Source organism: Lasioglossum baleicum, chromosome 11, assembly GCF_051020765.1.
Source record: "Lasioglossum baleicum chromosome 11, iyLasBale1, whole genome shotgun sequence".
Lineage (NCBI taxonomy): Eukaryota > Metazoa > Arthropoda > Insecta > Hymenoptera > Halictidae > Lasioglossum > Lasioglossum baleicum.
Window position 1 is genome coordinate 8,124,318 of NC_134939.1, and position 15,368 is coordinate 8,139,685.

The 15,368-nt window shown below is 37.0% G+C and overlaps 1 protein-coding gene and 1 long non-coding RNA gene across 7 annotated transcripts in view; one reads left to right on the top strand and one right to left on the bottom strand.

Annotated features, from left to right (window-relative positions):
• The window catches only part of LOC143213699 (cytosolic endo-beta-N-acetylglucosaminidase-like), a 35,047-nt gene that overhangs the window by 18,242 nt on the left and 1,437 nt on the right, over positions 1-15,368 (bottom strand). For all 5 annotated transcript variants that reach the window (XM_076433781.1, XM_076433785.1, XM_076433780.1 and 2 more), the window contains exons 4-8: positions 15,177-15,351; positions 14,874-15,092; positions 14,446-14,801; positions 14,183-14,365; positions 13,786-13,898 (exon numbers count right to left, since the gene is read on the bottom strand). In XM_076433781.1, the coding sequence (XP_076289896.1) occupies positions 13,786-13,898; positions 14,183-14,365; positions 14,446-14,801; positions 14,874-15,092; positions 15,177-15,351 (1,046 nt within the window). The remainder of the gene's footprint in view (positions 1-13,785; positions 13,899-14,182; positions 14,366-14,445; positions 14,802-14,873; positions 15,093-15,176; positions 15,352-15,368) is intronic.
• On the top strand, positions 10,800-14,539 carry LOC143213701 (uncharacterized). Of its 2 annotated transcripts, none has more exons than XR_013010008.1 (3): positions 10,800-11,101; positions 11,164-11,304; positions 11,733-14,539. It is a non-coding gene; the product is annotated as an uncharacterized LOC143213701 (long non-coding RNA). The 2 variants fall into 2 exon arrangements; XR_013010009.1 differs by having other exon boundaries at positions 11,179-11,304.

Genomic DNA, 15,368 nt, shown 5'->3' on the forward strand with positions numbered 1-15,368 from the left:
CAAGAAGGCAGAGTGGGTTGGCGTGATGAGAGGGCTGAGACTTCAATCCCACGAGGCAGGCGATGATTACAAATGTAAAAGATTGAAGTGTTTTGAAAGCATAAGTGCCGGAGAAAGACTAGCTATTATGAATGCATTTAACAGTTTGGATGCAACCGACGCGACGCTCAAAACTCACACTCCGCTGCGCTAATCTCGGCGTTACCAGTTTTACGACTGGCAGATTCCGGCTAGCAGAAAGTGATAACTGTCGTGATGCAACATTTCGGCTTGTGGACTTCGAATAAAGAGAGAAAGTACTGTCGAGAAGAAACGTCTTGTGCAAAAAGGGCCTAGCTTTCCAACTGGAGCACGCTCAACGTCGCTCAACTTTAATAGACTGCGAGACTCTATGCAAAATAACAATTTTGCTGCATCAATTGCAAAACCTACCAGAACCAAATAAAAATTTATTTTTTTTTAAGTTGATGATAATTAGACTGCAGTTTACAGTTAGGAGCAAAACTGATCATACACACTTTAAATCAGAATTTTATAAATGGATCAAACGACTTCGATTTGTCTGTAAGGCTAAAAGAATTAGTTTAGTAAATGACGTCTAAAAAATATGTTGGAAAAATTCATTTGGTCGGAATTGTGAAAAACAATAGTAAAAATTTATTTTTACGACTTTTTCAGCTGAGCCAATAATGAAAATTTAAATGATGTGTTTGGTCAACTTGTATGAAGTATATGTATACGCTCCGAAAATTTCATTGAAATTGGTTAACTGGTTCACGAGTTATAAACGATCAAAAGTGGTAAAAAGGCCGAAAATCTTGAAAAATTGCAATTTTTAACACTTTTGATCGATTATAACTAGTAAACCAATTAACCAATTTCAATGAAATTTTCGGAGCTTATATAATTTATACAAATAGACCAAACACATCTTTTAAATTTTCGTTATTGGCCCAGCTATTAACACAGACATTTTTTATTTTCCATAAAAATCAACACGCAGTTTAACGATGATTTATTGACATTCTCTTAAATTCTTTTAATCTGTTTTATATTTCGCTATATTTTATTATTACTCAAGTAATTACTTTCTCCTAATCGTTTGTATGATTAATGGAGTCAAAACTTGCAACGAAAATTTTATCACGGTCTTATAAATATGAACATTATTAATTACTTACACGTCAAAATTAAATATTACTTTCCATATTTCATATACATATAACGTTTAAAATATATGTAATCATAAAGTGAACGTAGATCTCCTGTTTCTAGGGAATTAGTAGCGACGAAACAATTACAGAGATTGTGACGAAAATCGTAAAGCAAGAAATGAGAGAAAATTAATCTGTAGATGCAGATATGTATTAAAGAAATAAACATCGTATAGCAGAATATTTATGTTAATGCTGATATTACGATATATAATTGCATGCAAAAATTGCTGGATGTGTTAATAAGAAAGTGAAAATGTCATTGAAAGGTTAAGGAATACAAGTAGCAAGCTAACTCGTCATCTTCGGTTAATAGGAATGATGGAGTGTCGACCTGCGGTCAATAAAGAAAACCAACACACCTTAAGCCATCGATAGTAAACGCTGTTGAATTACCATTTGTCAGGATTGCATAAAAAGTTCGCAGAATGAAGATAATTGTCTCAATGAAACTGAATTAGAATTTATTACCGTACTCTTTGCAAATCCTAATGATTAGACGTTATTAGATTAGACTTTGATTAGATTTTATGCAATTACAACGACACTGAATAAGTGAAATTTAAAAACGTGGTAAAATAGGAAGATTTAAAATTTTTTAAAATGTCAATGTATTTGGTGAACAAATTAATTGCAAATGAAACAAATTAATTAACTAATTAATTCAACATGACCAACGGTGTTCAAGATTTGACAATTAATAAGGAAGTGGTGTAAATTCTTTCATAGAGCAGAATGTATTTTAATTGTTTTAAAAATAGTCAATTTAATCTCTCATCGATTTCTGTTTGCTGCGATTGATGCGGACAATTTTTATTTCGCACAAAGATCGGCAGTGTGTTAATGACATCTCGCATTGCAAAAATCACTCGCAATGAAAATGAATTTTTCAACATGGAAAAGGATGAAGTCACGAACGCGACGCGACGGTGAATGTATGTTAAATGTGCATGACACCAAATCCACAAACACTGTGCTTCACTTCAAGGAGAGCCGAGTCATTACAGGCCGAATGACTCTAAATAATGTTCAAGAAAACATATATATATAAAGTAAATACGCGAGAAAAATGTGTAAAGTGAAATTCTTCGTAAAGTATTTTATCGTGGCCTTTAATGGCGGGCTGGAGTTTATTAAATACGCCGGACAAATAAGAGAACTGTGTATAAATTACAAAAAACCTTCAGGTATGTTATGAAAAGAGATGTTCTCAAATGAAAGCCACAAGACCGCAAAAAATGTTCATAAATTATTTCGCCTCGGGGAAAACCGCGCTTTTTATCCGGTTGAAATTTCTCGAAAAATGTTTAGACCGGGTCTAAACATGTTTTATGTTATTTTAAGTTCGGCCGAAGTGTCTGCAATCTGCGTATCTTTTGTGAGTGGGCTGGCGGTCAGAAAAGATCACTTTTTTCTAAAATATTTGTGCATGATACAGCCAGGTCCGGGCAATTTCTTCCCCGCTGTCGCTTCACGACTCGCACTAAATACCAGTGTATCGGTTTCCCCACTATTCATATTGTTCCTACCGTGCTTTGCCCTTACGATTAAAAAAAGAAATCGTCGAAAAATCGACGATTGATTTAATCGATTGATGAAGTTAATCGTCAATCGTTGATTAAATAAAGAAATCGTCGAAAAATCGGCTATTGATGAAGTTTTTTCCCAACACTGGTTCAGGTCTTACAATACAGGGATACAACAGGTAAAAGTCGTATACGAAATTTTAAGCATTCGTTGTAAAGGGGAAGCTTCGACCTCTCAATCTACGGTGGTTTCATTCACGAGAAAAATTTTTCAATGTTTCTGCAGACCTTTTTACAGACCAACAATTAGCAGCAAATGGGAGAAGTGGAGGCTCAAGCTTCAAAATCTGACTAGGTATATTGTCGTACTATTATTTTTAAGGAAATGTATCACATGTCGACAAAATTTCCGAGAATAAGAAATACTTTCTGGATCCACTGTACGTGCACGAGTTGAAAAGGTTTTGCTCTATCCGGATTACTTTCCCCCGAGGGGACATGCACATTTAGTACATGACAAAAGCATAAGACTGCTACATGAAAAGACGATGCTGGAACTATTAAAGGATTGGGTCGATGTACCAAGAAGTGCAACAAGTGAGCCTGAAGCTTTTTAACTTGCAAATGTAAAACAAGAAATGATAAGGGGAGAGAGAGAGATCTCTTTTTTTCACGAGAGAGATCTATTAAGACATGTATCCATTCTCCGAATAAAATGTGCATATTATGTAACGGATCCGAGCTCGACTTTTTATTGAACCGTACTTAAATGGTCGTGGATTGAGAAATCTAATTGCTGGGATAGTAATAAACGTCAGATAACGTTAATAATAAATGGATCTACGACAAAAACAGCTCCCCTAAGTACGGTAGAACTTTCATCCATTTCAAGAGAGAAATAGGAAGATTACCTTGTCTCGAAAAACATTTTGCCATCCTAAAACGACTTTGTGTAAAAGTTTTCTCATGCATAACAAGTGAATGAGAAACACAAAGTATGATCGTTAACCCTTTGATTGTGGAAAGCGTGTGTGCATGCCCTCATAGGGCTATTGAGAGAGAGAGATATACAAGAAATTTTTATCATTCACTTTTTTTTATTAAACTGAATCAACCGAGTCTTGATTATCTATAAACAATATATTTATAAAATTAAATGTCTTCCTCTCTTGTTCTTAACTTAACTTAACTTAAACTCATTTAATTGCGAATTATGGCTTTAAACTACAGGTCAAAAGGTCAAGGAAAGATGCTTTGTTCTATAGCAGCATTTCATGACGCTTTCGAAAACTAATTGAAAGAGCACAAAATGATCTTGAAGCTTTTGTTTGAATAATAAACTTCGTATTATGAGCCATGCAATAATATTAAATATTAATTTTCTTGATCCCTGTTTTTCCTCCTACCCTGCAGTTTCGAAAGTTAACAATGAAGTTATCGATAATAAATTAACGGTAAGCTAACAGTAACGCGCGAAAATCATTATACGAGCTTCACGAGTATTTTGAAAGGGCGTACACAGCAAAATCGAAAGTGAACGTCTCGAAAATTGTTACGAGAGATTCCGTATAATTACTTTCGAATTTTAATAAAGCAAAACGAGCGCGGATTGATTACAAGGGGAGAGTTGCCCAAAGCGTGATCTCTTACACCGTGTCCCGCCGACGTCTTTATAATTAATGAATAGAAACGATCATTCGGTTCGATCCACCGGCGATTTTAACGAGCGCAACTTTCTTCGACCTCCAGTCGACAAAAAATTGATGACACCGTTGAAACTTTCGCTGGAACGTCTTCCGATTCGCTCGCGGAAGAATGGAACGTTTGCTCGCGGAAGAAAGCAGGTAACGTCTAATGGGGACGAGAAGACGATTCTACGTGTCGTTATATCCGATTCGACGTGATGTATTCGTACGTGGAAAATAGATGCATTACAAGGTGTACGAATTCACTCGTCGGTCTGGAAAATAATGGCAACGTTATCTCTAAATCAAGTTTGTCCACCGCGTTAGACTTTGGAGGTATCGATCCTTAAAATGGACAAAATGTAACTGGATGCTGGCAACATAAACTTGAACTGGCAACATGAACATTGAAAGTGACTACAGTAATGCTTCCTATGTGAAAGACATGTGCACGATATTTGTACGTGAAACGGTTTAATTTTTTATTATTTTTTGTGGAACTTTACCAACATATTGGTGACACTTTTCTGATTAAAACGAGTCCAAACACGATACACTTTAGATCAGGCCCGGGCAACTTCTTCCCCCCGCTGTCGCTTCATGATTCCCACTATGCACCAGTGTACCGACCCCACTATCAACTATTTCATATTGCCCCTACCGTGCTTTGCCTCATATGCCTAGTCTTCCCAACCTTGTCCTACAGTTTACAGGATTTTTATGAAGAGGACTCTGTAGTAGGGAGAGGAGTCGTCTGATCAATAGAACCTCGATTATCCTAACTAATCGGTAGTACATCGGTTCGTATAATCGAGGTTCTACTGAATCGTGGATTAAACAATAAATATGATCTGAAGTGTGTCGTGTTTGTACTCGTTTTAATAAAAAAAATGTCACCAATATGCCGGCACAAGTTTCACAAGAAAATAATTGAAAACAGAATAGTCACTATAATTAAAAATACGTGACATTAATAAAAGTAGAACGTGCATTCGAATAATTCTATCTAGCATCCTAAAGGAAATGCTAGAGTGAATGAAATAATTGAAACCTATAAAGACTAATGGGTACGTATAATGCTATCACTGCCGGTACATGCCATTTTGCAGCTCCTCCGTATTTAAAGGCAATAAAGCGCCAGTTTACCGATCGAATAGCGATATCGCCGAAACAAGAAGTAAAACGAATAAAGGAAAAACATAAATGGTTTAATAGTACTGCTCGAACGACAAAAAAAAGGGGTTGAGACGGATTTGAAGATTGAGATCGCTGGAACCAAGTGATCTAAAGTGGCAAGAGTCTTGCGAAATGGCAAAACAGGACGGTCGCGAGCCGACTAAAAGGAAAATCGTGGCCAGGCTAATTCTCTGGTGATTTTAGCAATGGGATAATGGGCGAGTTACTTTTTACCGGCAAATCCGAATTAAGTAATTCTCTCGCGTAATTATACGATAAATTTTAGCGCGAGAGTACGATAGTCGAAATATTAGAAAGGATAGCCAAGGTTCTTAAAATAAGGCGCCCGAACTCGGTAGGCTAATTGAAGCTGTAAAAAAGACTGCGAAGAAATAGCTAGTCTGGTCAGTAAATTTTTTTGAAGCGTCATTTAAAAGTATAGCAATCTCTCTATCTCACGGAGGAAAGTTTTGTTTCGTGTAAAACTTTCGCAAAAAAATTTTTGTTTTGCATGAAGATCCGCGGTTTATTTGTAACTTTGCCGTTTCAATGTTTTATTCGTAATAAATAAGTGGAATCCAAAGCAGTAAAATGGTTAATATATATTATTTCGATGAAATGTTATTTTCAGTCTATTCGAAAACCAAGTGTTTGGTTTAAACTTGAAAACAAGCAATATTTTCAAAGATAATTTTCTCATTATTTTTCATAGAACAAAAATTCTGCATTAAGGATTCCTTATACGGAAACGAACTGGGCGATCAGTCTCGTTAATTATAATTATGAGCCATATATTGTGAAGCTACAAGGACGGAACAACTCGCAGAATAATAAACTGCGGCCGGTTTATAGTAATCCGACCACTGTCAAGGTGCTGCGGTAATTAGCAGATCGGAAAAAACATATTTCATTTAGAAAGGTACATTGCTCGACCGAGTAGAGATTAGACTCGTAACACGCATACTTCGCATAACAGGTCCGTAACAGGCTGTTCTGGGTACTAAGTCTCTTTAGGGTATTTCTAATTTCGCCTCCTTCCCGATCGTTCGTTGACTAGTTTGGAACTTGGCATGCCTCGATCCGACCACATACCATTCTGTTCCTTCCTAATCTCGTATAAGCGGGTTTCTATAATTCCATGATCGATGCGTTACGTAATGGCCCTTAATTCACCTTCCAAGAACTCGCAATCAATTATGAATACTAAGGATTTTCCACTAGGTGTATGCTTGTACATTTGTCAATAGACTGCGGACTTCTATGCAAAATAAAAGCGTTCTGTGTTAATTGCAAGAAACGGGAGTCAACAAAAAATTGCTTTTCCTTGATCCCATTCCTGTATAATAACGAGTCAGCGCTGGGATGAAGGTTTTAAACAAATTCTACCAAAGGAGTCTACGATCATGATTAGACAATTTATTAATTCATGAAAAAAATGAGTAGGTGCAATATGAAACAGTAAAAACACCAGAAAAATTTAAAATACTGTTACTTGAACATATTAATCATAAAAAAGAGAATAAATTTCTATTTCACTCCAGTTTATTGCTGTATACTGGAAGTCTATTATATCGAGGTTTGAATCTACTTGCTAGGTGCTTAATCCCATCGCTAATGACTAGGAATGGGATCAAGTTTTATGTGCATGCGTTTACAATGGGATTTTGCATTTATAACAAAAATGGGTTGCTGCAGTTTAAAACAGGAGAATAATGTTAATAATCCAAGAATAGCGATATACTATTTTTTTAACGTGTTAACATTATTAAAGAAAGTGTTTATACTGTATTTGGCTCCCACCTCTTGCAATTGATACAGACATTTTTTATTTTGTATGAAGATCTGCAGGGTAACAATGAGTACTCTTATAATGTAATAATTTAAAAATGTTAGTAAGGTACCCATAAAAGTTTCTATTTGATCTATCTGACTTCAAATTCTAGTGTACTCCAAAGTACCATTTTTATAGTTTGAAGTACTTTGATTTTAATCTGGCTCCAATAATTTGGTCACCCCCTGTAGCTGCAGCCAGGCATATTATTATTCTTGCACTAATTCAACAATCATTTGGAGGAGCAAAATTGTAGTGCCTATAGAAGTTGCACACAAGCTGATTCGATTGATACCAGAGTCTCCTCGAAAAAAATATGATTAAGGTACCCATGAAAGTTTCTATTTGATCTATCTGACTTAAAATTCTAGTGTACTTGAAAGTACCATTTTTATAGTCTGAAGTACTTTGAATTTAATCTGGCTCCAATAATTTGGTCACCACCTGTAGCTGCAGCATTGCAAATGATTATTCTTGCACTAATTCAACAATCATTTGGAAGAGCGAAGTTGTAGTGTCTGTAGAAGTTAATCATCATTATATCATAGATCATAGAAAGTTCGGATTTATCTGGTTCAGAACTCGAGTGTACTTGAAAATGCTGGTTTTATTTTCGGAAATACTTTGTGTCTAATCGAGGTTCGGATATACTTGTTGGGTGCTCAATCCCATCGCTAATGACCAGGCACGTTTTACTTTCGCGGCACTGCTCGCACTGCGTTCGGTTGCAGGAAACGGTGCGCGGAATGCCGAAGCTCTTGCTCGCCTCCGATGGGAGTCGAAGAAAGACCGTTGGAAATGTTTCCTTGGTTGGGAGAGGCACGAGCCGACGCTCTCTCGTCCTCTCTTCTTTTTCTACTCTACACCGTCGTATCGCGGAGCGGCGACTAGATCGCCTTGGCCAAGCAGGAAAACAGTCTGATCTCATCTTGTAAATATGAACGTTCCTCCCTTGTTAACCTGCCGAGCCAACGGCAGCCGAGAATGCCGGGAATTCTATGGAAATGCTACGAGCTGAGCCTCGGATTATCCGTTTACAATGGAGGGGCTCGTGCCAATTTTTGTCTCTTCCCAGGAAAGAACGCTGCTTCTCTCTGCCATCTTCAATCTCATTCGCGAGCGCGGGAATCCGTGGCACTCTCGGCCATTTTTTGTTTGCCTGGGACCATATCGATTCCATTAAAATGCTCTCTTTTAGTACGTTGTTACATTTAATGCATCGTTTAGTTATTTTTTTTCCACATGAAATATATGACCTCTTAACATTTCCTCTTGCATCTCCACTCTGGTATTCTCAGAGCGCAAGTAACTATGCTTCTTTTACGAATCTTTTCTCTTGGCATGTTGTTATGGGATATTTCGTGCGTCGTTTACTATCTTTTTTTACCACGCTTATATTAGCTTGCCGAGTTGTCGTTGTCACTTCCCAACGAGCTAGAGACTTGAAACTTTAAACATAGCTCAGAACTGGATGACAATGCAATATTAAAAAAGAAATTTAAAAAAAAACTGTGCGTTCAGGAGAAAAAATTTTTAATATTAACCGTCACACTTCGTCGCGTGACGCTCGGTAGTGCGTAATCGCGTTCAGCGATCCCCACTCCGCGCGCCAGGGCTCCCTACTCCACTACGCGTTCCACTCCGACTCATTCCCACTCCATTGACCCACTTCGCACTGAAGGAGTTCAGTCAGTGTGGTGTTCCGTTCATGCAATTCCATTTCGGACAATCTCGGACTCCATCAAGAGACACCGTCTATCGGAGACATCCCTTCATTCTATCTCGCGTATCAAATTTAATTTGATCAATATTATTGTTCATGGTAACGCGAAGAATAACCTGATCAATTATTTTGAACGAAAAATTCCTCGTGCTAGACGATTATTGTGCTACTTGTAATTATATCGCAGGAAGGATGTACCCAACAGAACCATTAGTTAGGGTCCACATGACTGAGAATGACATTGTGGAAAATATTTCGAAATTAGGTTGACGTGGTAAGAAATGTGCTCTCGAGCCGACTATCGTTTATTAGAAAAGAAACCGATAATGGAGTACTTAGAAGTATCATTATTCTTCTTCCCCACTGCTGTTATCAAACTAAATCATCTCGATGCGTGAATCATTGCCTCCTCCACTGGTGAACAGCTTTATGGTTTGAAATAAGGGAGCAATTCCTATAAATCATTTGTTCTTCAAAGATTGATGTTTTCACCTTCCCTATAAAGTTGCACTATTATCTCAGCTTGGACAACTATTATTCTTATACGATCTTTAAATTTTCATTATAAATATCATCTTTCTTGAATGATCGCTAATTAATAGGTCACGCGATAAACTACTATTTCCAGAATCTGTGAGTCATTTCATGCTAATCGAAACAACTGTGCACGTTTTCATTCTGATTTGCAACTCTAATATGCCTAGAATGCTTGATTACGACACGTGTATGCTATATTTCCGGAATGTTTGAAGAAATGTTTTCTTTGACAGTTATGCTCGACAGAAAAGACTCAACGGAGAATTGGAAAATGTTTTTTTTCCAAACTGTGGACGTTGTTTAACATTTAACAATGGTTAAATGAAACAACTTTTTCTACACTGAGATTGGCCGTTCGGAGTTTGAAGCGTCTCTGCAGCAGTTTCCGGCCCATCAAGTTTCTTCATTATCGTTTCGCAATTACACGAGAGTATTAGCAGCTATTAAATGAGACATTAACCACCGCGAGATACATCAGGGACCGCACATTAGATCACTATAAAATCATACGCGCGGCAATTGAAGAAACACTGCGTAGAAACATTTTCTGGATTTCACCCGGGTGAAATTATTTGGTCGTTGACCTTACCGATGCGAAATAGAAAGATATGTGTGTCGTTGAACCTCCGCGAAAGAATTATGTCATGCCTCGTATTGGGAAACCAAATGATCGACCTCCGGTCTTTACCTGCTCGGACATACGCTTCTCAGTAGCAATAATAATCTACCCGTGTAACCGTTTCTCTATTTCGCTAGTTGTTTACTTGTCTATTTATCTATCTACAACCATTTTTTAGAAATTGATTTTAGAGATTGTTAGGAGTAGACTGCGGATTTTATGCATTTCTGACAAAAAAGATATATAAAAAAAACTTTTTGAAAACCACGCTTATATTAAAATGCACTAAAAAGGAGAAATTAATTGTTTTAGACATTAGTGAGTATAAATAAAAGCGTGGAGCGCTAAACTATATTGACGTATATCTTCGTGGCCGCTCCACGCTTTTATTTATAGTCACTAATGTCTAAAACAATTATTTTCTACATTCTAGTCCATTTTAATATAAGCGTGGTTTTTAAAAAGTTTATTTTTATATATTTTTTATTTTCTACTCTTTAGTCTTTTTTAAATGGAACGCAAGATACAGTAATACTGGTATGAAATAGTAAGATATAGAATCGCAAGATACGGAAATACGCGAGATAGAATGAGGGGATGACTCCGAGAGACGACGTCTCTTGATGTAGTCCGAAATTGTCCGAAATGGAACTGAATGAACGAAACACCACACTGACTGAGCTCCTTCGGTGCGAAATGGGTCAGTGGAGTGGGAATGAGTCGGAGTGAGCACGCGTAGTGGAGTAGGGAGCGCTGGCGCGCGGAGTGGGTATCGCTCAACGCGATGACGGTTAATATTAACATTTTTTTCTCCTGAATGCACAGTTTTTTTAAAAATTTGTTTTTTAATAGTGCGTTGTCATCCAGTTCTCAGCTAGGTTTAAAGTTTCAAGTCTCTAGCTCATCGGGAAGTGGTTTAAAATTCGATTACAAGATTTGACGCATACAACAACAACAACAAGAACGACGACTCGGCAAGATAATATAAGCATAGTGAGTAGGTGTAATTTAAAACAGCAAAAACATTAGAAGAATTGTAAAATACTATTACATTCTTTGCACATATTAAAAAAATAAAATAAACTGTTTCACTCCAGTTTGTTGCAATTCAGATAAAAAATTTCTACTTTGCATAAAGATACGCTGTCTAGTTATGAGATTCATCAAATTAAAGTGTAAAACAAAAATGGATGGATACTGACGTTTTATTTTTGGGTTATTGACTAACCTAATTATTGCACTGCGGATCTGTATGCAAAATAAAAAATGCTTGCATGAATTGTGAGCCACAGAAGCCACACAAGAAAATTCCTTTTTTTTTATTGATTTTAACAAGCTGTCATTAATATATCGGTATTTTTTATTCTTTTAAATAATAAATTCAAAGGAATCCGCAGTCTAATGACCTTTCCAATTTCTAGGCCAGAAAGGATACCCGAAATGTACAGGCGGGACAGAGGTGGGACGAAAGGAGGCACGCGACGCAATCGTCAGGTGAAACAACGCGTGGACATGGCAGAAATAAGCGTTATAATGCAAAGTGTAACCGCAGAAAAAATTCGACCCGATAACCGCGAGAATATCAATGAGCCAGTCGCATTCTCTGGTTACAAATGGCCGTTGCGACACGGGAGAAACGTAATTTGGGTTGCGCGACTGCTGAAACAAACGATCGAACCGGACTGTTTATTTCGAACATGTTCGCTGTAATGAACGGCCGACATTAGTGACTGTTGCACGCCCGAAAATTCCTGCCAATGACTTTATCATTGTAACCGGCGAAACGGTTGTTCCGTTACGCGTTAGATCGTTCCCGCGAGAACCGTTCAAATCCCGATTACGAGACCATAATCTCCGGTGATTCAATTTTAATTCGACAGAAAGATTTATTGCACCGGCTAGTACGCAAATGAAATTGATTGAAGAAAACTGTTCCACTTGCATGCAGTACGATGACCTCGACGCCACGTGTTCACGATATTACTAAAACATAATAATCATTTAATTTAATTTTACTAGCACGCGTCTGCGTTTGAAACAATTCAGTGAGCTATGTAAATGCCAGCTTGCATAAATTTGTTAATATCAAAGGCTACCATACACAAAGTGAGATACATACATACATATGCATTATGTGTAGACTGAGATGTTTATTGTGTATATACAAACACGGTTACTTAACCCAGTTCTGACAATAAATAATGGTTAACATAAAACCTCTCGACATTGGCACAGTTATCTTCGAAATTATTGAGTACCGTGATCTTCTATTTTACAAATAGTGGCCTGTGTGCTACAATCTTTCAAAACTGCTTTATGATCGAAGAGGGTCACCTCGGAGACCATTATCATCATAAATATTTCGTTCCCTGTGTTAGAGATCTGTTGGATACAAATTTCAACGGACAAATAATCCGTTGCTGAGATTATTGCTCTATCCATTCCGAGTATTATTCAACCGCGAAACGCAATCAATGAATGAAAAAATTTATCAGAGTTATGGTGTCGCGACCTCCTTCGCGTGGCACCGTTTGTTCCTCGTGTGTGCGAGTAAATATGGAGGCTAAACGTGCATTTTTCGTCCTTCTATCAAATAAACTGCTGTCATGGAACCCTGGATACCCTTGCTTATCGTGCAAATAACCGAGCAACAGGAACGGCAGGCGAGGTGAGACGGAAATATGAAGTTAAAATTAGGTTGTGCTTTTGTTGTTTCTGCTCTCTTCTCATGCGTTCGACCCAATAAACACGCAATTACGTTTACGTAGAACGCGGATCTTTATGCATATAAAGTTGGATGTATGTAGAAACCGTAATAAAATAGAAATGTGCAGAATAGTTAACCTACATCCCCTTTTTCTGTTTGGTTCTCGTAAAATTCTTGTCCCAAGCTGTTTCGTGGATGTCGAAAATAACGAACAATATTTTCAAGTATTCCGAATAATAATTTACATATAATTCTTTGAATTTTTCGAGATTCACTAGGAATTTTCTTTTAATCTACAAATAATACAAAAATTGAGAAATATTTCGAATTGAAAGCGGTATTGTCTATACATTAAAATTTCAATCGTGAAGATAAGTGACTAAAAATTGTGAATGGGACATTTATTTAGCTTCAAATTTGAAGAAATGTGGGTAAGCCTAGGTAATTGGCACCAGTCTTTTTCTCGACAGTAATAGAACAAATTGCAAAAAAAGTGTCGGCCGCACGTTCTCCTAATAACACAATGTTCACCGATGAGAAATGCTTTTATCGAGCGATAAGTTATGTCGAATAGGCGTTCTATCGAGGAACGCGCCGGTGTTCCTTTCACTAAAGCGGTTCTCAATTGCGTGGGGGAAACGGACCATCGCTTTCTGAAATGATTCTTTATACGGCTGGAGAACCTCGTCCGGTGATATACTTTTATCATGATGCAATACACCTGTGCTATACACGCCACCCCGGAATGTAAGCGATAGTGGACTTACCCAAGCGGTTCCGAGGCTTCGCTTCGAGAACGATCTCCCCCAGGTAGCAGGTACATTTCCTTGCGAAGGACACGCCAATTTCGTTTACTGTTTTCATGTTTGTTAAATAAACGCTGTCAACAGAAAAACAAAATATTGATAACGACGCTAATATAGAAAAAAAACAGGCTCGAAACAAGGGTTTTATATTGCAGATTTTTATGCAAATTAAAATGTTTCTAAATCAATTGTAGGGAACAGAAAATAAATAAAAATGTATTCCTTCTTTTTCTCTCTTAAATTCGTTTAATGTTTTCAGTTTTCTATCTCACGTTTGTTTCATAACGTTTGTTATGAATGCATAAAATCCGCATTGAGAAATCAAATTTCAAGTTCTTTGATTGAAATTTAAACTTACCATTTCCTCCACAATGATTGCAAATTTTCCGATCTATATGGTAAAATTGACTTTAAGCCGGCATCGTTGCCCAGAATTAATACCGGCTCGCTTTGTGCTCCATTCTCCAAGATGGACTCCATTTCTTTGTAAATGATGGTTGCTTGAATGTCCTGTTGTAGTTCAACGTAGATCAGAAATAATCTGTAAAAGATAATTTTGTAACTCAACATCGTAACTCAAGTAAATTAACTTTATTATAGAAAATTTCGTAGTTCTCTCACCTGTGATACGATCTAGGATCATTCGTGATTAATTTCAGACAACCACCTCCCTCGTAAGACATTTGATTGTGAAATTCAAAATAATTCAAATCTTGTATGGGTAATTTATTTTCAATATTCGCAACGTTTCCTAATATTCGAATAACGTTCTTTATCGTCTCGTAGACGTATTCTATTGGAGTTTTCGATGTTTCCTTTTTCTCGTCCTTCTGTTTCGATGCAAGTAATCGAGGTACACGAGTGAATTTTAAATGTGGTATAGGTACAGAAATCTGAGGCTTTTGCTTTGATAGATTGTAAAATGGTTTCTGTCCAAAAATTATCTTCCCATCTATGACACGTCTTTCCAATTGTATCTGTAAGCAATTTAGGTTTCTAGTCACGTTAATTTACAGCAATATATTTAAATATCTCATATCTCAATTTACCTCTCCACAGTTATAATAGGAACTACCGCTTCCGTGGCAGAAAGATGTTTTGAACGTTTCATTTTCATAAATAGGAATATGAATGTATAAATATGGGAAAAGTTGAGTCCAGAAAATGTTCTCCAACTCATAGAATGTTTTAGGCCCGAAAAATTCGTGGGTCCAACCAGATGCAAAAATGGCAACTGACAATTCTTGTTGTCGTATCTGCTGTAGAGCCTGTGATATAAAATATTACAGTCAAACACTAGTCTGTCTAACTCATTGTCAGATATGATGTTATTAAAAAACTATTACACTTACAGTGGCTGAATTGAATCCTCCACCCGATGGACAACCTCTTCCCCAAACATCTAATCCTACATAGATGTCTTTGATGTTTCGATTACGACTTTTTGCTAAAGTACAGCTGTTTTCCAGCTTAGACTTGGTCCAATTGTAATTTAGGTAAATACCATCACAAGATACAAAAAAGTCTCTGGAATTATAAATTCA